This window comes from Cyprinus carpio, chromosome A7, assembly GCF_018340385.1.
Source record: "Cyprinus carpio isolate SPL01 chromosome A7, ASM1834038v1, whole genome shotgun sequence".
NCBI lineage: Eukaryota > Metazoa > Chordata > Actinopteri > Cypriniformes > Cyprinidae > Cyprinus > Cyprinus carpio.
Window position 1 is genome coordinate 1,845,382 of NC_056578.1, and position 20,194 is coordinate 1,865,575.

The 20,194-nt window shown below is 36.1% G+C and overlaps 1 protein-coding gene and 1 long non-coding RNA gene across 2 annotated transcripts; one reads left to right on the forward strand and one right to left on the reverse strand.

Annotated features, from left to right (window-relative positions):
* Nucleotides 1-8,651: 8,651 nt before the first annotated feature.
* LOC109062023 lies at nt 8,652-11,544 on the reverse strand. Its single transcript, XR_006160380.1, has 4 exons — nt 11,252-11,544; nt 10,754-10,786; nt 9,915-10,080; nt 8,652-8,759 (listed from the first exon to the last, which is right to left on the reverse strand). It is a non-coding gene; the product is annotated as an uncharacterized LOC109062023 (long non-coding RNA).
* Nucleotides 11,545-13,360: 1,816 nt separating this feature from the next.
* LOC122145445 (gastrula zinc finger protein XlCGF57.1-like) lies at nt 13,361-14,796 on the forward strand. Its single transcript, XM_042759221.1, has 2 exons — nt 13,361-13,579; nt 14,411-14,796. The coding sequence occupies exons 1-2, from the start codon at nt 13,531-13,533 to the stop codon at nt 14,779-14,781; spliced, it is 420 nt and encodes a 139-aa protein (XP_042615155.1). The 5' UTR covers nt 13,361-13,530; the 3' UTR covers nt 14,782-14,796.
* The last annotated feature ends 5,398 nt before the right edge of the window (nt 14,797-20,194 follow it).

Below are 20,194 nucleotides of genomic sequence, written 5' to 3' on the forward strand. Positions count from 1 at the left end.
TTATGGGCTTCAGGTCGTGGAGAATCATCTGAAAGTTCATAACGAAAGAGAAACCACATTCCATGTTTCCTTTGTAGGTGGAAATAGCTTTTCACATCTAAAGTTTAACACTACCATCAGAAGGAACACACTGGTGTTTGTGGAGGAGATCATATGTAGCTCTTAGTGTTTGAGAAGACACTTTTATTACAGCTACATATTTGAAGGCGGCTCCAGAGGATCCACACCATAGTAGACATATGTGAGCGGAGTGGAGCGGCAAACATTGTCCTCCTCCGCACTCCGAGCCTTTAATAATACCCGTCCACCGTCCCGCTCCCCTCCTGCGCTCACTAATACCATAAACATACGATCCGCTTAGCCTCCATGGCTAAGTAATTTCGATGTTGTTGAAACATTAATGTTCCAAACGTAGCCTATAATAAGTAAAAATGAAATGTTTGGGGGTGTAGCTGGCGTTTCTGGTGAGGTTAGGATGGGGGGGCTTCTATGATATCAGACTGAAGCGTATCCTATAATGAAAGATATGAATGATTTCAAACCGGATCAAACATATTATTATTCAAAGATCAACAGTACCTGTGTCATAAGTCTTTTTGTCTGCCACAAAAAAAACAAACAACATTAAATCATGACTCAAATCACATGTCATTAGTGAAAAGAAAAAAAAAAACATTGTCTGTTGTAATTAACAAGTGGTTAATCAGACTCTTCTGTAGTCCTATAAGCCTAACGAATAACAGCTAAGTTAAACGAAAATACTACGAAAATACTTTGTTTAGTGAAGTATTTCGCTCCTTGTCACACACACAGTGCCACCGACCTATCAATTCAAGTCATTCCCTTTACGCTTTGCATCACTGTTCCTCCTCGCGCGCCTGCAAGCACCTGACAACTCTCTTCATCAAGGCTTAAAAAACAAAAAGGTGGACAAAACGAAGTCTCTATTTTCTTGTATGCATATATCTTAATTAGATAAATGAATGAGACACTATAAACTTTAAATTTACACACAGCTATACACTACGCCTAGGTTTTGGAAGCGCGCAGACGTCAGCGAATAAGATTTCGCTTCCTAGGTTTTCAAACTCGTGCCTTCCAGCACTCTTTCCCAGGATGTATTATGGAACTCTGCACAATTTCCATCACCAAATTCATTTTTACTTTGATTTCCGCCTTGCGGACGCTGTTACAATGAGCCAAGCTTTTTTCATGAGGCGTCCTTTTTTCTTTTTAGCAGGCGTTTTGGGGTCTCCGGTACACCAGCCCTGCCAACCGGGAAAGGAATAGACAATTAGCTTATCATTGCATATCCTAATTCGCGCCTAGCAGGGTATTTTTTTAGAACCTTAGAAAAAAGATGCTGCCGCCAATGAGCAGCCGGCGTGGTGGCTGTGTTGCAGGACGACTTTTAACCTCCGCAGACAGTTTTTTAATGTTTATCAGACAATAACTACTGCCAAGATATTTTTGCTTTTAATATAATTGTTTCACGGACATTAGGGCCAGACTCGGATCTGATTCTTTTGTTTTAGGGACAACAGGGTTTTAGAGTGTTCGGGACTGTCCCAAATTTCTTTCGGGACGTCCTGGTCACCCTACATACCTTACATACTCGACACGGGACAAACCTTCACAGTTTCATCTGTCCAGGATTCAAGATCAACTCAACCGATGGAGTAGTTCCACTCCTAATAAACAATATCGACAAGTGTGATATTCTGGCATTTTACATTCATGATTTAAATTATATCATTGTAGTTTTTATGAGTTTCATTCATCACTTGTACTTGTGTTTTACTCTTTTATGAAAGATTACTAAGTTTTGGCTTCCAAATGGATCAAGAAAAGGAAGGATATTTTGAGGTTGGGTAAATCGATTTATGTGTGCTGCATTCGTTCTATTTTTCTTCACAGTTGCTCTTTTCGGGGGGGGGGGCTTTTTACATTCGCTATTTTTCTGTACTATTCTTGAATTAGAGCTAATCAAAGCAAAAGTTAACTTGCTGTATTAAAACCATGATTTTTACTTCTTTGACATTTTATCTGGCAATTTTATTGTCTGCCTTTATATATTTGCCTCAGGTAAAAGTACTTTTTTTTAATAATTTTACAGCTGCATCTGCAAAGCCATTAATATTAAGTTTGCTTTGTGATGTTCTGTTTTTAACAAATTTCTCAAGCTTTTAAGGTGCCTAACAAACTCATATTTACCCCCCCCCCCACCCCACACATGACTGACGTGTACGTCTGCAATCAGTTTACTCTTATTTTTTGTTTGATATGTTTGTTTTCAGTGGGTGTAGATTTCGCAAAAACATGAAGACATTAAACATACGATTGTGACAATATATGTTGTATTTGTGCTTTTCAAGTCATCATCAGTAAGGTAATAAATATAGTATATGAACAATGCCATGCTAATTGACAAAGCAGTTTATTACAGTTATAGAAAACACTCTGCCTTATTCCTATGATGATTAAAAGAGGAACGTCGGGTGTTTGTTATTATAGAAACATTAACAAATAATTAATATTGGTTATTTTCCAGCAGCTATCATGATTATAAGCACAATTAAAAACTAGAAATTATAGAAAAAATAAAGTGGCCTACTACATTACCAGTCAAAAAAACGTTGAACCTGTGAGCAGAGAGATTTTAACTGTCTTTTTTAAAAGAAGTCCTACTTTCTGTTCACCAAGCCTCTGCATTTATTTGATCCAAAAGTACACAAATACAGTAAAATTAAAATAACTGTTTCCAATTGAATATATTTTTAAAATTTATTTATTGTGAGTTTCAAAGCTCATTTTTGAGCATCATTCCCTCCAGACACACACGATCCTTTACGAGAAATTTTTCTGATCAGGAAGGCATAGGCATAATTCGTAGGTGTTTTTGCCTAATGTCTTGATGAGTTTGGCATTGTACAGCAGTGTTGTGTTTAACCAATTGTTATACACAACAGGCTGTCTGGGTCGTGTAAATTCTTTGCAGTGTTCACCCATTCAGTTGGATAGTGTGAATTTGCAGCTGTGTTAGAAAATGTTCGAAAAAACGCGCAGCAATGCATAATGCCCTGTAAAACAAGCCCCCTGCGCATCAGTCCGTGCAAGTTTCAGTTCCACACAGGAAACCGTTTCATTCTGTGAAGCCTGGGAAACTGTCTGTTCAGAGCCAACGCTAGTCTCACCGCCAATATCGTACATATTTAGGAGGTGGCTTAATTCGTAAACGAATTGTGTACGACCTCACTCGTAACGATTCATACGATTGGCATAGACCCCAGTAACGGTTAAGTGTTAGGGCCGGGGTTGTGTAGGTCATTGCAAATCGTACAAATTCATACGATTGTGCCAACTCGTAAACTAACGTACGATTTGGGCAAAAATCGTATGAATTTGTACGAGTGTGGTCGTACGAATTCGTACGAATTAGCCACCTCGTAAAATATGTACGAATTGCCGTGAGATCGGGCTGGTCAGGCCGATTATGAATGTCATTTTAGCTCAGTCAGTGTTTTCAGTCGTGTTCAAACATCGTTTGGTATGCGGTGTCTAAAGAATTTAAGAACAGCTGTTGCCAGTCGTCCTCTCCAAAGATTTGACATATTTTGTCTTTTTTGGCAACTAAGTCGGATTAGCGAATAAACGATTATTTAACAACTAAGTGAAAATATCTTTTTTTTTTCAAGGGATGGATGCTATATTACACTACGGGCAAATAGATACTAGATTATTATTACACTATATTTGAGAAATAGCAGGATTTTCTGTTATTTTATACTACTTATTTGCAAATAATGGCAATTATCTGCACCTGCATGTATTGGTAATACAGTATGAAAAACGTATGCAATAATAACCTATTGAAGTGTCAATTTTAAATTAAATTCAAATTATTAAATGGGATGGACACCTTAATGGCACAATCAAGCCCTCACTACACCTACCATGCCCGATACTTTGTTTCAACTTTTTTATCATTCATAACTACACCCCCCATGTTATTTCCTTAATTTTCATTTGAAAAATAGATGCTTTTCTGGTGTGACTTTGACAATTTAAAAAGGACCCGCCCCCCTCCCGTGTGTGCCAGACACAGGAGAGGAAAAAAAGTGTGCCAAAAAGGCAGATTCAACATTGGTCGACGTGTCAAAATGACGTACAGATGTTTTAACATCTGCGCCACGGGAAACTGACTAAATTGGCCAACGGTGTCTCGCTAATATTTTTTTGGCCGTTGCGTTCGACTTGAAGCAGGGCTACAGACGTGTGAATCACCGAGCAGCAGCCGCTTCGCCGGGTCGCTGGGGCGGAGTTTCTTCTGCTCACGTTAGTGCCACTCGTCTGCGGTGTTTGCAACTTTATTTATTACACGATGAAGTGAATTAAATGCAGTATTTGTCCAATACACAGACTTTCAGAAACGTTTTTCATGAGCAACCGAACCACTTTTTATACTGCTTGATACAGCGCCAGGGCCTTTTCAAGAATAAAGTTCAACATAATCATATAGTATTTTACTACTAATAAAGTGGGGGTATATATGCTTTTACTCAGTGTTGGCATGATAAACGGAGCTCGCAATACAACCGGTGCCGACGAACAGTAAAAAAAAAAGCTTTATACCGTTCTAAGAACCCGACTTTGTGCTGTAGCCACTTTATCCCAGCTCCATATCTCGCTTGACAAGGTGTTAGAATAAATCCGAAACACACGTGACCGTTGTTCATGCGGGTGAATCTGGCCAATCGTGTAAACAGCTGTGTGCGTCATCAGCGCTCCTGAAGCCACTCTGGAGAACTGCGGCGGCGGCGGCGGGGGGCATGTAAACAAGATGGCGTCGGTGTAGGTCACATTTTCTTGGCTCGTCCCTTAATTTTGTGCAAACACTTGATTTTTCTCTCCCCTTTAAAGAGCTCTTTTGTCGTCAATGCGCTTGATTTTACATTGGTTCACGCTCCCCATACATCAACCATACTGTGTGTTTGCGAATTCCCTAATTGTTTTTTTCACCTTCCCCCAAAAAACAAAACGCATTAAACGTTCATTGCACACGATACGTGGATTTGAGCTTCTCCTGTGTGGCGTGCATGATGGAGGTGGGACTATACTCCGAAATATGAAAGTGTAAAACGTATGCATAATTACTCCAAAACTGCCCATGATCTGGATTCATTGTGATGGGGCCGTGTGTCTTTCCGAGTCTCCAGCGGCAAGCCCGGTACCGAAAATGCGGAGCGCCCGGCCTCAGACCCTTCAAATGCCGTTTTTGCTGGAGGCAATTAGAGAGACTGGGTAAGAAGCAGGATGACTTTAGTGCAGAAATTTCTCGGAGGGTGAGAAACGGTTTGCATCGATTCCACCGCTCATCTCCGATCTCACAACACGGGTTGACGATCGATCGTAAATTATAAAATCAGAGAATACAGCTGTTAAATTGATAAAATGGACTCCCAACTGTCTTCGCTGGCTGCAGAAAGCAAACGCTTATGGGATAAAAGTGGATGAGCTGGATGCCTACAAGAGGCGTTGGAATCTGAAGATTTCGGGTGTGGTTGGAGGGAAGATGGGGGAGAATGTCAAGATGGTAATAAATGGACTGTTTTTTTTTCAGTGTCAGTGTCACCAGGCTTAGCAGAGGTTCTGCAATTTCGACTGATGTTGCGCACAGGCTTGGCCCTACACTGGGCACTTGCACGCCCTCGCACGATAATTGTACAATTTCTCTCTCGATCTCACACGCGATCGTATCTGGGCTGAAAATAAAAAGTACTATACAACTACAATCGTAACAAAGTTATGAAATGTAATACAGAATACAATTAAAGTGCAAAACGTGAAACGCATACCCCTCGATAGCGGTTTAGGCTATCTGTTATGTCCCCTCCTTTGCTTACCTTAACATATTAATGCTCAAACATATTTGTCAGTCAATGCGAATGTCAATAATTGTTTCAACAAACAAAAGTACTTCAGACAAAATGGCAATGAACATCCCTGGCATTTGCTTTCGACCTCCAGCGTTCTAAAAAAAAATCAGACATCGTCCACAGAAATCCTCCTTTCATCCACGATAGCATTTGGCCCACCTTTTTTGTGTTGATTTAAAATTATTTTATGACTCTCTTTGTTTATCCAGCTTAATAAGAAAGCGGGCTAAAACTTCTTTGTTGATTAAAGAAATTATGGTTTCGTTATAAATTACTTCCTGATCTTTTGAAGATTATTATTTATGTATTCCCAATGTTATTTATTTCTATTTACTATAGATTTCTATTTACTTTTTCTATAATTTTGTGAATTATTTATTTTTCTTTTTTTATTAGTAGACTATCCCTTAGCTATTGCCTTGCTTTACTTTGAGTTGACTGTCTTATTTTTATTTTATTTTATTTTAGTTTTTTTTGTACTTGATACTGTGATCCCCTGTGCTTTTTGTTCAATACAAAAAAAAAGAAACTGCATGCGGCTGAGTCAGCCGGCTGCTCTCGAAACGCTCACTCAAGTCGGACAAAATTTCTAAACCGGCATGCACTGCTTCAAGTCAGATTGCGCTCGGTTTGAAGTCGAACGCACCTATTGACTAGCCGATTCACACGTTAGTGGGCGGAGTTAGTGTAAATAGCCTCAGCCAACAGAATAAAGAAAAAAACCAAACATGACATTTCTGAATAAAATAATTGTATACACTTCTAGCTAATTTTTAATTTGAATTAAACATAGATGTGTTACATTTTTCTTATTAGCTATTAGGCTTATTATTGTTATTAGGCTACTTTTATTATTAAATTAATATTAGGCTACAATTAATTTGCCCCGCAATAATTTAATAGCACATCACCACAAAACTGACACGCTGAGAGTAATAAACAGTTATGCTAGCTGACTCCTCATTGAAAATGTTTTTAAAAAGTTCTTTCAAAACAGGTTTATTATACAATGAATTATAGGCTATAATTAAAATTATTAACACTATAAAAAAGCTTTATTCAAGCACCGACTTAAAAAAATGTTTAACAAGAAATATGTTTCTTCTCTCTTTATTTATTTTATTTTCCACTAGCCTATGTTCGGGCCACAAAAGAAATATTAAGGGAGTACATTAAAACATTTAGATATATATGCCGCATTTCCACCGAAATTACCCGGAACAATTGTACCAGCAACTTTTTTTTGCAGGAACTTTTCTCCCCCCAGACCTGTTGCTTTCCACCGCGGTCAAAAGTACCGTGAAGATTAGGCAAATAGTTTGGTGACTTAGGTCTGAGCTAGTTTCTCAATACAAAGTACGCACATTTCGGACTTGCATCCTCGGTAATTCGGATTTTGCGAGTTCAACTCGGGAGTGTGATCTCCAGCAGACGGGACGATGCAAGTCCGGTAATTCTGCAAACAGCAGCCCACTTTATAACATCAGTCAGCTCACCTTGGCTGCTGCAATCTTCTCACTGTATATTTACAATAAGAATATGATATTAAACACCACTGCCTCCTTTCGTTTCATTTATTAATAGCCGCAGAAAAGTAGTTCAGGGAAATGTGTAGGCCTATATAGCCTATTACAATTAAACGAAATATTATATCAAACAGTACTGCCTCTTTTTATTTTCATTTGAACATATCAATAGATTAATTGAATAAAGACCATAGATTACCTGTTAGATCAATGCTATCTCACGACCAATTCGTATGTATTTTATGAGGTGGCTATTCATACGAATTTGTACGATCTCGCTCGTGCAATTTTATACGATTTGTCTCAACCCCAGTGTCTGTTAGGTTTAGGGGCGGGGTTAGGTGTAGGTCATTCCTACAAATTCACAGAAATTGTGCAACTAGTAAAATACGTATGATTTGCTAAAAATCATATGAATTTTTTGGAGTGTGGTCGTACGAATTCATAGGAATTAGCCACCTCGTAAAATATGTATGAATTGCCGTGAGCTCTGCTGAAAAACCAGCATATGCTGGTTAGGTATGTTTTGATGCTCGGATGCTGGTTTATGCTGGTCCTTTGCTGGTTTATGCTGGTCCTTTTGCTGGTTTATGCTGGTCCTTTGCTGGTTTATGCTGGTCCTTTTGCTGGTTTATGCTGGTTCTTTTCTGGTTTATGCTGGTCCTTTGCCAGGACATGACCAGCATAAACCAGCAAAGGAACAGCTTAAACCAGCATCCCAGCGTCAAAACATACACTGTAAATAGAATACTGTGAAATTTACAGTAACTTGCTGGCAGCAATTAGCAAGTAAGTTGCTGTAGTTCATTTCACATAAAAATACTGTAAACTTTTTTACAGTAATAATCACAGTACTGTGTTTCATCACCTCACATATTTTACTACTGTAATAGGGATTACTGCATTAATTTTGTGTACTGTAAAATGAAGACACTGTTTTTGTCACAAAAATGCCCTTTATTGACAACTTTTCACACTTTAAATTTCTAAATTCATAAAATAAAAATAGCATAGCAAAAACATTTTTTTTCAATAGGTAAACATTTTTCTGTTAACATTTCATTTCGTTTTGTATACAACAACACTTTTTTTTATGTACATATAAATCATTTTTGTTTGTATGTTTTAATGTTTTGTTTTAATTTTAGTGTGTATAAGAGAAATTTTATGTTTTTTAAAAAGAGCAGGATTTCAAACAGTAGAATTTGGTCCCTGAACGTTGTTTTTCTCCCAGAACTGTATTTTTCTTCAAAAACGGGCCTGAACTAGTCAATTTCATGGGCTGGAGTCTTCCACCCTGCAGTGGAAGAAATTAATTATTAATGGAAAAGTTTATAAGCAAGACAGATGGGTTGATGACAATATATATATAAAAGTTTGATTGGATCATTTGATTTAGCCAATCAATATGTAATACAATGTCCACTTCTCTATAAACCAAAACTCTTACTTAAAACACACATTTACATATATATTAGGGCTTGGAGAGAAAAATCGATTCACCTAGCTATCAAGTAGATTCAAAAATCGTTTTTTTTTTAATTATTCCAGAACCTTTCAATTTGTCTGTCTATTAAACTTTGACAAAATCATATCGCAACATTCAAATCTGTGTTGGCGCTGCCGCTGACCCAGAGAGAGTGGCGTTAGTCATGAAACAGCTTAACAAACAGTCTTTTAAATAAATATTTGTATTTTTGATATTTTATATGCTCTGTTGGTGGTTTGTGGAGTAGCATCCCCGGGGGGCGATTTATTTATTTTTTTATAGCTTTTATTAAGACACAGAATGTAAATTTATTTTTATTAATACAAACCGTAACATCTGTAAGATTTACAACCTCATTTTTAAAGGATAAAATTCTAATATTCGGAGTTGCAGCTCTACTCTTATTAAACAGTATTGGTTTCTTACATTTGCCATGAATGTCATTACTCTAATATTTAATAACTATCTATATTAATATAAAATTTTCTGCCACAATACTGTGTTTACATGTTTAAAATTTATGGTAAATGTTTGTGATTTGCGAATGGAAAAGATTTTCTAACAGGATGTTGTCACACACAGTTCAGTGTGGTTGAGAATGTCAGCGCTAGTCTTATCACCTAGTGCTGAAGCTGTGAAACGGCATGACTTTTAAATTATGCTTGGCGCCCCACATTTGTATTTTAATAGACAAGCTGCGACCACCAACTACCCACCCAAACTTGCTTCCAGAAGTCATTTTAAAGCTCTGGACCATACAATATTTACAGGTAAGCATAGTTCATAAATACACAAATAATGTAATATTTTGTGTATTTGAACTGTTTTGAGCCCTGGTAAAAAGCGCTGATAGCCCCATTTCTAAATTACAATTTTTTTTAAATGTTCCTTTACCTGGGGTTAAAAGTGGGATTTAGAACGACAGTAACCCAGAGTATTCAAGGTAACAATTAACAGTCTCACCTGGTATTAGTTGTTCTTCCAGTCATACTCAATTAAGTCCCTGATGAACAATGCCACATGTGGATTGAGGGACTCGTTTTTTCTTTGGACCACCTTCCCAGTTCTTCTGCTAACCTGGACCTTCGAATTGCACTTGCTGTGCTCTGGATTTATCTTGATGAAGAATCTGTAAATAAAAACATCATGCATTACTCTATCCAAGAAAAAAAAAAAAAAACCTGTCGTAAGAATCTTACCATATATAGAGCAGGGTTCTTGCAGGTTTCAGCAAGTCAAATTTAAGACCTTTTTAAGACATTTTAAGACCATAAAGATTGAAATTTAAGACCTACACGAAGCATTGCCAAAAAAATATTCAAATCAAAGAATTCATTTTATTTCAATGAATTCAGTAATTGAAAAAGCATTTAATTTAATTTACAGATAAAGCAATCACATTAGTAACCTTCCACACACAACAAAGTGTGTCAGAGAAAAGAACAGAATCAGATATAATTTTTTTTAACAGAAAATTGTACTTTACATAATATACTGTAAAAAACATAATTAGTTGATCATAACTAGAGATGAAATGGCATGAACATTTAATTTAGTGATTATGGTGACAAATTATCACGGTTATCACAGAATCCTGTTCAAAAAGTACTAATACTAATGAAATCCAATTCACCAAGTTTTATGTCGAAAACCAGCAAATAACAAATAAAATTAGCATCAATATACACTTTTTGTTTACATAAACATTAACATATCTAGGGATTGTGTCTTAAGAGAAACAACATTGTTTGCATTTGAAAAACATTGTATACATGCTAGTTCATGTACTGTAACTTATGTACCTGGAACGATTGTTGAGGCCTCTTTGCTGCAACCTGAAAGAAATGAACCAAATGGTAAATAAAAGAACGAGTAAGATCTCGACGAAATCTTAATACAGTGCGAGTTATATTATTATGCTTCCACGAGTCATGAATAAAACTCTCGAATGAATAAAACTTTCGAATCGGCCCGCTTAAATGTCTGATTCTTCAGGCGCCAACGTTAGCAAGCAAGCAAGAAAAAAAAACGAGTGAGATTATTCAAACGGCTACCGCGTCAACATCAAACACCAATACACAAATTAATTTTATTCAACAATGCTAAACGTTACTCTTTAATCAAATTGAAGACGTTATAAATGTAATGTTGCCACATAAGACAAATCTTAATACAGTATATGCTCCCACATGTCGGGAATGGCACTTCAAATTAGGCTATCAACAATCTCGTTTCTGCGGTTTGACCTGCGATGAAGTTCAGAAAAATCATGATCCTATGAAAAATGTATTAAGTCTTACCTGTAGCTGCGTTTTCTGTCGAGTCGAGAGTCGGCTGGCTTCACTGCGGTGACAGTTGACTTTAGCGGCTAGAGAAAAATCCAAGTGTACGGGATCATATTTCCGGCTAGTGCACCAACAGATGCATCACATACACAATTCCAATGTAATTTTTATTCAACAATGCTATCCTTCTCTAAACTGATGACGTTATCGAATGTTGCCAGATTAGAAAATCTATCGAAATTATGGCCAATTATATATAGAATGTGTTTTTTTTTTTTTTTTTTTGTAATAAAATGCACACAAGACACGGGTTACTAGGAAGCGTCCCGCTCGTTTACCCCTCTCTCTCTCTCGGTGCACTCTTAAAGTTGAACAAATAGGTAACTTTACAAGAGTAAACTGTGGAAATAAATCAGCAAAGTTACCTTTCTTAAGTTAAAATTCCGATGAAAGTGTGGAATCTCGTAGCTTTTCAGCTTTCCATGGCTGGAAAAAAAAATTCCTCTAGAAATTGCTGTATTGTGATTAACAGAAAAAAATATTTTTACTGTAGAATTTACCCGCCATTGAAAATTGACCATGATGCTTTGCAAATCTACAGTAACATGCTGTATACAGGTTCTACAGTAAGCATTTACTCATTTTACAGTAATAATGCTGTGAAAACTACAGAAATTTGTTACAGTGTACCTAACCAGCATATGCTGTTTTTTTCAGCAGGGAAATCGGGCTGGATTCGTCATATTCACGCAGAAGCGGTGATGAGAGAACGTGCCTGAAAAAGAGTTTAGAGAGGAGAACTAAATCTACATATAAAATATTTGTCACAGATTATTCACTTTCTAAATAAAAAGTATAGCGCATCCACTAGTAATTTTATATAAATAAATCGTTTTTTTTACCGATGCAAATGTTAGAAACGGTGCATCGCGATATAAATGGAAACTTGGGGAATCTTCCCATCCCTAATATATAATAACATTTCTGTCCCCCTTACTTCTGAAATGATGGCTACGCCCGTGTTGTTTTATAGCGTTCTCAGCGCTAATAATTCACACTAAACACAGTTTATTTAAGGGCAATTTCTGCCTTGTTTTCGTCGGGTACAGCATTTGTGCCTCTGCAGATTAAAACACTTACAGCAGACAACGAGCATGTGAGGAAAATTTGTTTCCATCTGAGCTAATTTGTGTTTGAATGTAGACTTTGGTTATTTGATTGTTTCGCTGTTTGTTGAGCCAGTAGAAACCATAAATAAATACCTCAGCGAATATAGATATATGAATGAACACTGAAAATATGAATGTTCTTAATTGCTATGAATACATTTATCAGGAATTTTAACAATGTTTAGATTTATATGCAAAAAATTATAATGGTTGTGTCTGTCTTTATATTGCCTGGCATTTTTTTCTGTATCATATTATGCAAAGTAATCATATAGCCTAATGTTTTAATAGAGCAGATGTATAGTCTTTCAGCAAACATCCTTGCACAAATAATCAGTTTCTACCCACAAACACTTTTTTAAAAAAGTGAGATGATCTGCTGTTGATTCTGAATGACTTGTTTAATGAGTGTTTTATAGTCTGAGACTCATCAATATTATCAGCTGATGAAAATCCTCTTTATTTCATGTCAATAGATCCAGTTTTCACCTCATTCATTATGCTGATGACTTCAGATCTGTTAACTGCCACATTAAGCTAATTTTATTGCTGTCAACAGACTTAAGCAAACTACACGATCAGCTTTTGTTACATTAAAAGATAGAGGTATCTAATTTGTAAAATTATATTTCTATGTTTATTCTTTCATTTTTTTTCCTTACTTTGTTTATATTTAGTGTCTTTTAATTGTGTGGGTTTTTCCCCCACATTTTTTTTCTATATTTCTTTGTCTGTATATTATAGAAAGATAAATGTAGGAATGGATCAAATACTTAGAAAATAAAAAGGGATATAGCTTGTGAATTAGTATAAAACACTGTGATTTATTTACTAAAAATCTACTTTACAAGATGGATAGATAGGTGAACATAAAGAGTTTTATAGTAGTAAATTAGTTTAAAATCATAAACTCAGTAACTGATTTTTCTTTGAAGTTAGCAGATCTGCTCCTCCTTCAGTGAAGCTCCTCCCACAATGAATCGTACCATCAGTGAAGCTCCTCCCACTGCAGTTCATCAATAAATGCTGGAATATTCCCATCAGTCTACAAGTGAAGACGAGCATCAGAGCACCAGGAAGAAGTGAAATCTGCAGAGACAGAGTTTATTGAAGGACAGAGAGAACATGAGAGATCCAGAACCCTGCAGAATCAAACACACTGAAGAACAAACAGGTTGGTGTTTAATCTTCATCCTTCATCAATGAGGCTGAAGAACAATAAGAATATAAAGCTTCAAGCAGTTCATCAGATGACATCAGATCACATTTCCACTTTATTGAGCAATGGCATCAATTGAGCTGTGCGCCAACTAGCGGTTATTTCGTGAACGAGTTTCACATGTGACTGATTGTATTTACAGCGCAGTGTGGTAATAATAGGCATTTAAAACAATATTAAAAATGTACACACTACAATTAAAACAAAGTAAAACCTGTTTTTATAGTTTCTGATAAACCTGTATTTCATAAGTTGCTTTTCTTTTGGTAACAATAGATTGAGATAATTTTTCCCATCATGCTCTAAAATGAATCCCATTGATGTCACTTCCTGGGATGTTGCCAGAAAAGACTATTTTTTAGAAGAAGGCAATTGTTTTTCAAATTGTGTCTCACTCAACAGTGTTGATGTAGGACAGCTAATACATTTTTATTTTAAAAGAAGTTATAATTCAAATAATTAGTCAAAAAAATATCCATCTAAGAGACTGCATCAACTCGTTGCACTATATATAGTTTATGTTATATAGTTAATAATATTAATGTTAATATTATGTTCGATAATTGTGGAATCGATGAAACATTAAATAGTTTTTGCGACAGAAACATTGTAATTGTAAATATTTTTCTTGTTCATGGAAAATGTTTTTTAAAATGCATCAAAATGATCATAACTTTGTGTAGCCTCTACTTTCAGATTCACTTTTTTGACCTTTCACTTCATGTTTCTCTCATTAATTTTTTTAATACATATATATAATCTATTTGTTGTCAATTTTAATTTCAGACCTGATGGAGAAAACTCACTCACAAATTGAAAGTATCTCTTTTCTGAAAAGAAGAGAGAAGAAAAGTTTCACCTGCACTCAGTGTGGAAATACTTTGATATGTGGGAAGAGTATTAAGAGACACATGATGATCCACACTGGAGAGAAACCGTTCACATGTGATCAGTGCGGGAAGAGATTCAGACAATCAGCACACCTTAATAGACACATGATCATTCACACTGGAGAAATACTGCATAAATGTGATCAGTGCGGAAAGAGTTTTGCATGCAGACAGAGTCTCAAGGTTCACATGAAGAGTCACACTGGAGAAAAAACATTCACTTGTGATCAGTGTGGGAAGAGTTTCAAAAAAATCATCACACCTTAAGAGCCACATGAACGTCCACACTGAAGAGAAGCTGCACAAATGTGATCAATGTGGCAAAAACATTTTCGTGGGCTTCATCCCTGAAGAGTCACCTGAAAATTCATTCAAAGGAGAAACCACATTCATGTTCTGTATGTGGAAAGAGTTTTTTCTCTGCTGAAATTGTTAAAAGAGCATCAGAAGATACATTCTGGTGTGAGAGATCATGTGTGCTTTGACTGTGGGAAGAGTTTTATTAGATCTGCACATTTGAAACAGCACCAGAGGATCCACACTGGAGAGAAACCTTACAAGTGTTCACACTGTGACAAGAGATTCAATCAGTCATCTCAACTGAAATCACACCAGAGGATCCACAGAGAGAAACCTACAAGTGTTCACAATGCGACAAGAGATTCCTTCACTCAGCACAACTGAAAGCACATGAGAGGATCCACACTGCAGAGAAACCTTACAAGTGTTCACACTGTGACGAGAGATTCCTTCACTCAGCACAATTGAATGCACATGAGAGGATCCACACTGAGAAGAAACCGTAATCAATCACAATACACAGAACATCTTCAAATGCCACGTCCTCACTAAACCTGACACAATAATGCACTGAGCAATAAAATCTCTTCTGTATAAATCAGTCCTAATCAGCCATAACAAGCAAGAGGAAAAAGAAACATCATCTTTGGTTTTCACTGTGAAAGACTTCATCGTAAAGACCAGCATCAACTCAGCTCAAAGATGTCGATTTTTTTGACTGTTAAATTTTCTTTATTTATTTTTTTTTCATGTACAAGCCGTTCTTGTTCATGAATCTGAAGAGCCTGTAACACTTTTAAGAGAAACTAAAATCTAATTATTACTTTGGTATCTTGTCTTTTTGCAGATTGTACTTTGATGGTAACAGCTTTAACCCTGTTATTTGTTATTCTCAGGTTAGATAAAGTAAGTTGAGTCTGCCCTAAATTACAAGCATTCTTATTATATTATAAGTCAGAAGACTCCTTTGTGGTTTGTTTTTATTCAGAGTCTTAAAACACTATAAATCAAAGCTTTGGTTGTCAGTTTTTGTAATAGATTCAATTTCTTTGTGAAATTGTGAATAAAAAAGGAATGGAATAATTTACAAATCTCATAAACTTATATTTTATTCACAATAGAATATAGATAACATATCAAATGTTGAAAGAGAGACATTTTGAAATGTCATGCCAAATATTGGCTCATTTTGGATTTCATGAGCGCTACACATTCCAAAAAAGTTGGGACAGGTAGCAATAAGAGGCCGGAAAATTTAAATGTACATATAAGGAACAGCTGGAGGACCAATTTGCAACTTATTAGGTCAATTGGCAACATGATTGGGTATAAAAAGAGCCTCTCAGAGTGACAGTGTCTCTCAGAAATCAAGATGGGCATTTTCAAAACTTGTCTCCTTAGTTGTATTCTGAATAAAATATTGAATTTTGAAACTTCCCCATCATTGCATTCTGTTTTATTTACAATTTGTACAGTCACAACTTTTTTGGAATTGGGTTTGTATTAATTTATCTTGTGGATAATATGTAAACATATTTTATGTGAAATATCTTATTCAGGTCAATACCAAATAAAAAATAACATGCATTTTGTATGATCCCTCTTATTTTGGTAAAATAATTCGGGATGTAAACTTTTGACCTCAACTGCATATTTTCAGATTGTTTAGTTGCAGTTACATTCTAAAACAGACACAGATCCTCAGTGAATCAACAAGTCATTTTACATTTGCAGAGCATGGTCAACATTGCTAATTTATAATTACAAATAAAAAACAAAAAACTTTCCTCACATACTTTGTGTTTCTTAGCAGGAATTCATGGAAGGACGCGAGGCAGCTGCAAAAAGAACATTACTGTATTTTGTGTATTTGGTGTAATGAAATGTTTATGTGGTTTAAGGTAAAAATATATATATATATTTTCCACATATTGTACATTATTGTTTCTCCTCTATGCCCTGCCTTCTGAAACGCTCTGAAAAGCGAGGTGTGCTGTGATTGGCCAGCTATCCAGTGCATTGTGATTGGTCAAATGCCTCAAGCGTGTGACCGAAATGTTACGCCCCTTAACATATTGTGATGCTTTTTACGACCAGAGTGACGAGACATAAACATAAAACCCATTATAAATGAGATATAAACATGATTTCCAGTCGTGTCTTCTTTTGGAAGGCCAGACAAAGTAGTTTTGCTTTCTCAACGAAACAGTGTCACACAACGGCTGGCTTGAGTGAGCAGAGGCCGGAGGCCTAGAGTGAGCCGTAACCACATGCAGCTGTGGCTAATGTTTAGAGAGTTGGACTTGTAAACCGAAGGTCGCCAGTTTGAGTCTCTGTGCTGGCAGGAGTTGTAGGTGGGGGGTGTAGTGAATTAACAGTGCTCTCTTCCACCCTCGATACCCATGGCTGAAGTGCCCTTGAGCAAGGCACTGAACCCCCAGTTGCTCCCCGGGCGCTAGATATAACAGTGAAAGCCGATTTGGCGAATCACAGTGGAAAGTTGATGTATTTCCTCAGCAACCTGCATAGATCAGCCCCAGGCATGACGAAGTGGATATCGTCCTCTTTTGGAAGGCCAAACAAAGTAGTTTCGCTTTCACAGTGAAACACACAACGTCTGTACGACATGGTGGCGGCGGCAACAACAATACTACAATGAGAATAAAAAGGAGGCCTTCTTTCCTTGCGTGAACACCCGAGCGGCTTTGTGCAAATCTTCCCACATACTAATGTAGATATGTGGGGGCATGTTAGAACAAGCCGTTTTAGGGGGCGGGGACAAGGCTTAACTTTTATAAAGAATATCTCTTTGGGTTTAGGACTTTAGTCTTTGCAACTTTACAGATATTCTTTATGCACTAAGAGCTTGTAACACTCCAAAGAGAAAGGAAAATTTGAAATTGCATCATATGACCCTTTAACTCAAATCGGCGGCAACTTCTCTTTATTTTGCAGTCTTTGCTGTGCACCACCCCTCCCCAACGTATTACTTAAAAACACAAGTTAAATTAACTTTTACAAGCCAGACAACACTCAGAACTAGTCAAGATAATTTATTACTTTACAGTGTGCTCAATAATGCGTCTTTGGCCTTCATTATGTATGTTTTGATTATACTGTGTTGTAAATAAAATACAAAGAATAAAAACCTTTATTTTATATCAAAACCCATTATTACTTTTCACATTCTTTCTTACCTGCCTCACAGTCACACTGATGGCCCGTTATGGGAGGCCCTTTGTCTCTCAGGTGTGAATCACGGAATATTCATGGCCATTGTCACTCCTTTACATGCAGCCTTTCTAACACAAAACATGTCTTAGAAAAGTTAAATCAATATATTGTTTTCTGTGAATAAGTGAACAGGGTGATTTTCACATCATTTTGTAGCCAAAACTCTAGTCTACCACTTCCAGTTCTCAAAAGTCTTGTGAACGATTGTTCTGTATGTTTTTTACGGCCTTATTTCAATGACACTAACCATCCATAAACCTTTTTTTTCCAAAAGCACAAACTTGAATTTCATTATTAGCCAGCAGCTCAAATTACAAGTAGTTTGAGTTTCGTAAATTGTTGTGTGTTGGGTTAATTTGGCAATTAAAGAACTAGTTGTGTGTTAATAATAGTTATAAAGTTATGCAACCATTTGTAGTGACTTTATTCAATTAAGGGTTTCAGCTTTTACAAAATTAAATCTTAAAGATTTGGATCTGTTCGATTGAACTAATTCAAATTTATAGCAGATGACTTTATCGGCTGTTCGTCCCACAATCAGCACAAATTTTTTATCTTAGCGATTTTGACTTATCCCGTGGCCAGGGGCGTCACTAGGCCCTTTTGCCCAGCCCCCCTAAAAAATTATTTGATTAATTAATTTGTGATCGCTTCAGTCCCCTTTAAAAACTCATTTGAAACGACCGCATGCTGTGTCAAGTTTCGGCTGCTCCCCTGATCTGAGTCTGCATGGATTCAGCGCTTTTTTCAATCCGCAGGGGCGCCGATCAGAGCGAACATCAGAGAGTACAAGGTGTGTGTGTGTGTGTGTGTGTGTGTGTGTGTGTGTGTGTGTGTGTGTGTGTGTGTGTGTGTGTGCATTTATTGATAGATTGCTATGATATGACATCTGCATTGGTGCAGTTCTTGTAATTGCAGTTTACATAACGTTACTGGACCAATACACAGTTCGGTTTCTCATCCAATACCAATACGTCTTCACTGCATTCACCTTCAGCCCTCATCACAGTGTGATAGTTGTTTTTTCTTCCAACAAAAATGAAGCGATTAACACCCATGAAAACGTACTGTAGAAAACGATCATAATTTATTTTAATTTACTTTATTATTGTGTATTTTGGCATTACATTATGCAGCCATGCACAGAAATGATTAAAGAAACACATCATTGTCTGAAAGCACTAAAGGGCACAGAGAGAGAAACATTACGTGGAGTTATTTTGTTTTGTATTATTAAATATAATTTTGTATTAAGTAATAATTAATCATTAGTGTATCATGATACATATATTAGAGTAAGAGACGAATAAAGTAAAGGGATTTTTTTTAAGTAATTGATTTATAGAAGTGGCAAATTGATATTTCATGTTGGTATTTTTAATAAATAGAAATAAATATAGAACAGATTAAACAAATTGCCAATAGACAATTACATGAATACATGTTTTTGTCTATATTCTTAATGAATATTAGCTGGTTAGTTAAATGATTTGAAATTAAATAAATTTTCAGGGGGTGACTTGATGTATAACCAACCGTATTGTTGATTATAAAGGCTAAAAAGCTAAAAAAAAATAATAATAATAATAATTTATATTTCATTGTAGATGGATATACAACATTTTTTCTTGTCGTGCGGGAGTAGGTCTGCAAGTGAGCAAGTCAGTTGAGAATAGAACGTAGACAGCCACTCACACACAATACCACTGTGTTCCCAAGATTCAATGCAGTCATTGAACCCTTATGTTGTTTTAATTGTCTGCCAATTTTCACGTACATTTCATGAGAAAAAGCAGTGGTATCGTCAAAGGATAAACATGAATGTCCTAATAATGAATCAGGAAGTCTCCCATATATATATATATACATATATATATATATATATAAAATATTATATATATATATATATATATATATATACATTCCCAACTCAAAATTTTCTAGTGACTGGTCACATCTAAATTTTTTTTTTTTCTTTTTTTTTTACAGTGTTGTATATGGCTCCGTCAGTACTTCTACTCCCATATATGAAATACAGGGAATACAATGGAATAGTGGTTTACAATAAGGTTAGTAGTATACAACCCTACCCTAATAGTCAAATAATATATATTTTTTTTAATCATACCCTTATTGGGGGCTGAGC

Excerpts from the sequence above, each read along its gene's own strand:
- LOC122145445 (XM_042759221.1), top strand. The coding sequence starts at position 13,531 with ATGAGAGATCCAGAACCCTGCAGAATCAAACACACTGAAGAACAAACA. Across the intron at positions 13,580-14,410 it reads ACACACTGAAGAACAAACAG|ACCTGATGGAGAAAACTCAC; the intron begins GTTGGTGTTTAA and ends TTTTAATTTCAG.